We start from the raw sequence: 372 nt of genomic DNA, 5'->3' as shown, positions 1-372 counted from the left end.
GGGAGGCAGTTGTAGACGACGCCCTGGGGGCCCATTCGGTAGGCGTAGTAGCCGAAGGCAGCGATACGGTAGTACCTAAGGACGGCAGCGCGCGCTCAGGGGGGTGAAACCAGGGATTTCGGGCCGTGAAACGCTTCCGGGGGGCGGCTCTGCCTCGGATCCTCACCTGCTGTGCACCACGATGGCAGCTTTGGGCATCCCCGTCGTCCCGGAAGTGTAGATGTAGAAGAGCCGGTCTGGAAGAGCAGAAAGGGGTGTCAGAACGCGGCCCCACGCCAGGAAATCCCCGTAGGGTTTGGGTCGGGTTTGAGGCTCGGAGACGGCGACGGTCGCGACACCCGGTTGGAGAATCCGCGGGTTGTCCGTGCAGGA

At 64.2% G+C, this 372-nt stretch overlaps 1 protein-coding gene across 1 annotated transcript in view; it reads right to left on the bottom strand.

Annotated features, from left to right (window-relative positions):
- Window positions 1-372, bottom strand: part of LOC104507959 (long-chain fatty acid transport protein 1-like) — a gene marked incomplete at both ends in the record, with an annotated part of 2,351 nt that overhangs the window by 1,416 nt on the left and 563 nt on the right. The window contains 2 exon segments of the mRNA XM_010149408.1: window positions 1-75; window positions 167-236. The exon segment at window positions 1-75 is cut by the window's left edge and continues 11 nt beyond it. Coding sequence (XP_010147710.1) covers window positions 1-75; window positions 167-236 — 145 coding nt within the window.

The sequence above is a fragment of the Eurypyga helias genome, unplaced genomic scaffold (genome assembly GCF_000690775.1).
Source record: "Eurypyga helias isolate BGI_N326 unplaced genomic scaffold, ASM69077v1 scaffold23843, whole genome shotgun sequence".
Classification (NCBI taxonomy): Eukaryota; Metazoa; Chordata; class Aves; order Eurypygiformes; family Eurypygidae; genus Eurypyga; species Eurypyga helias.
The sequence above is the reverse complement of the archived record's forward strand: the minus strand, read 5'-3'. Positions and strand labels throughout refer to the sequence as shown.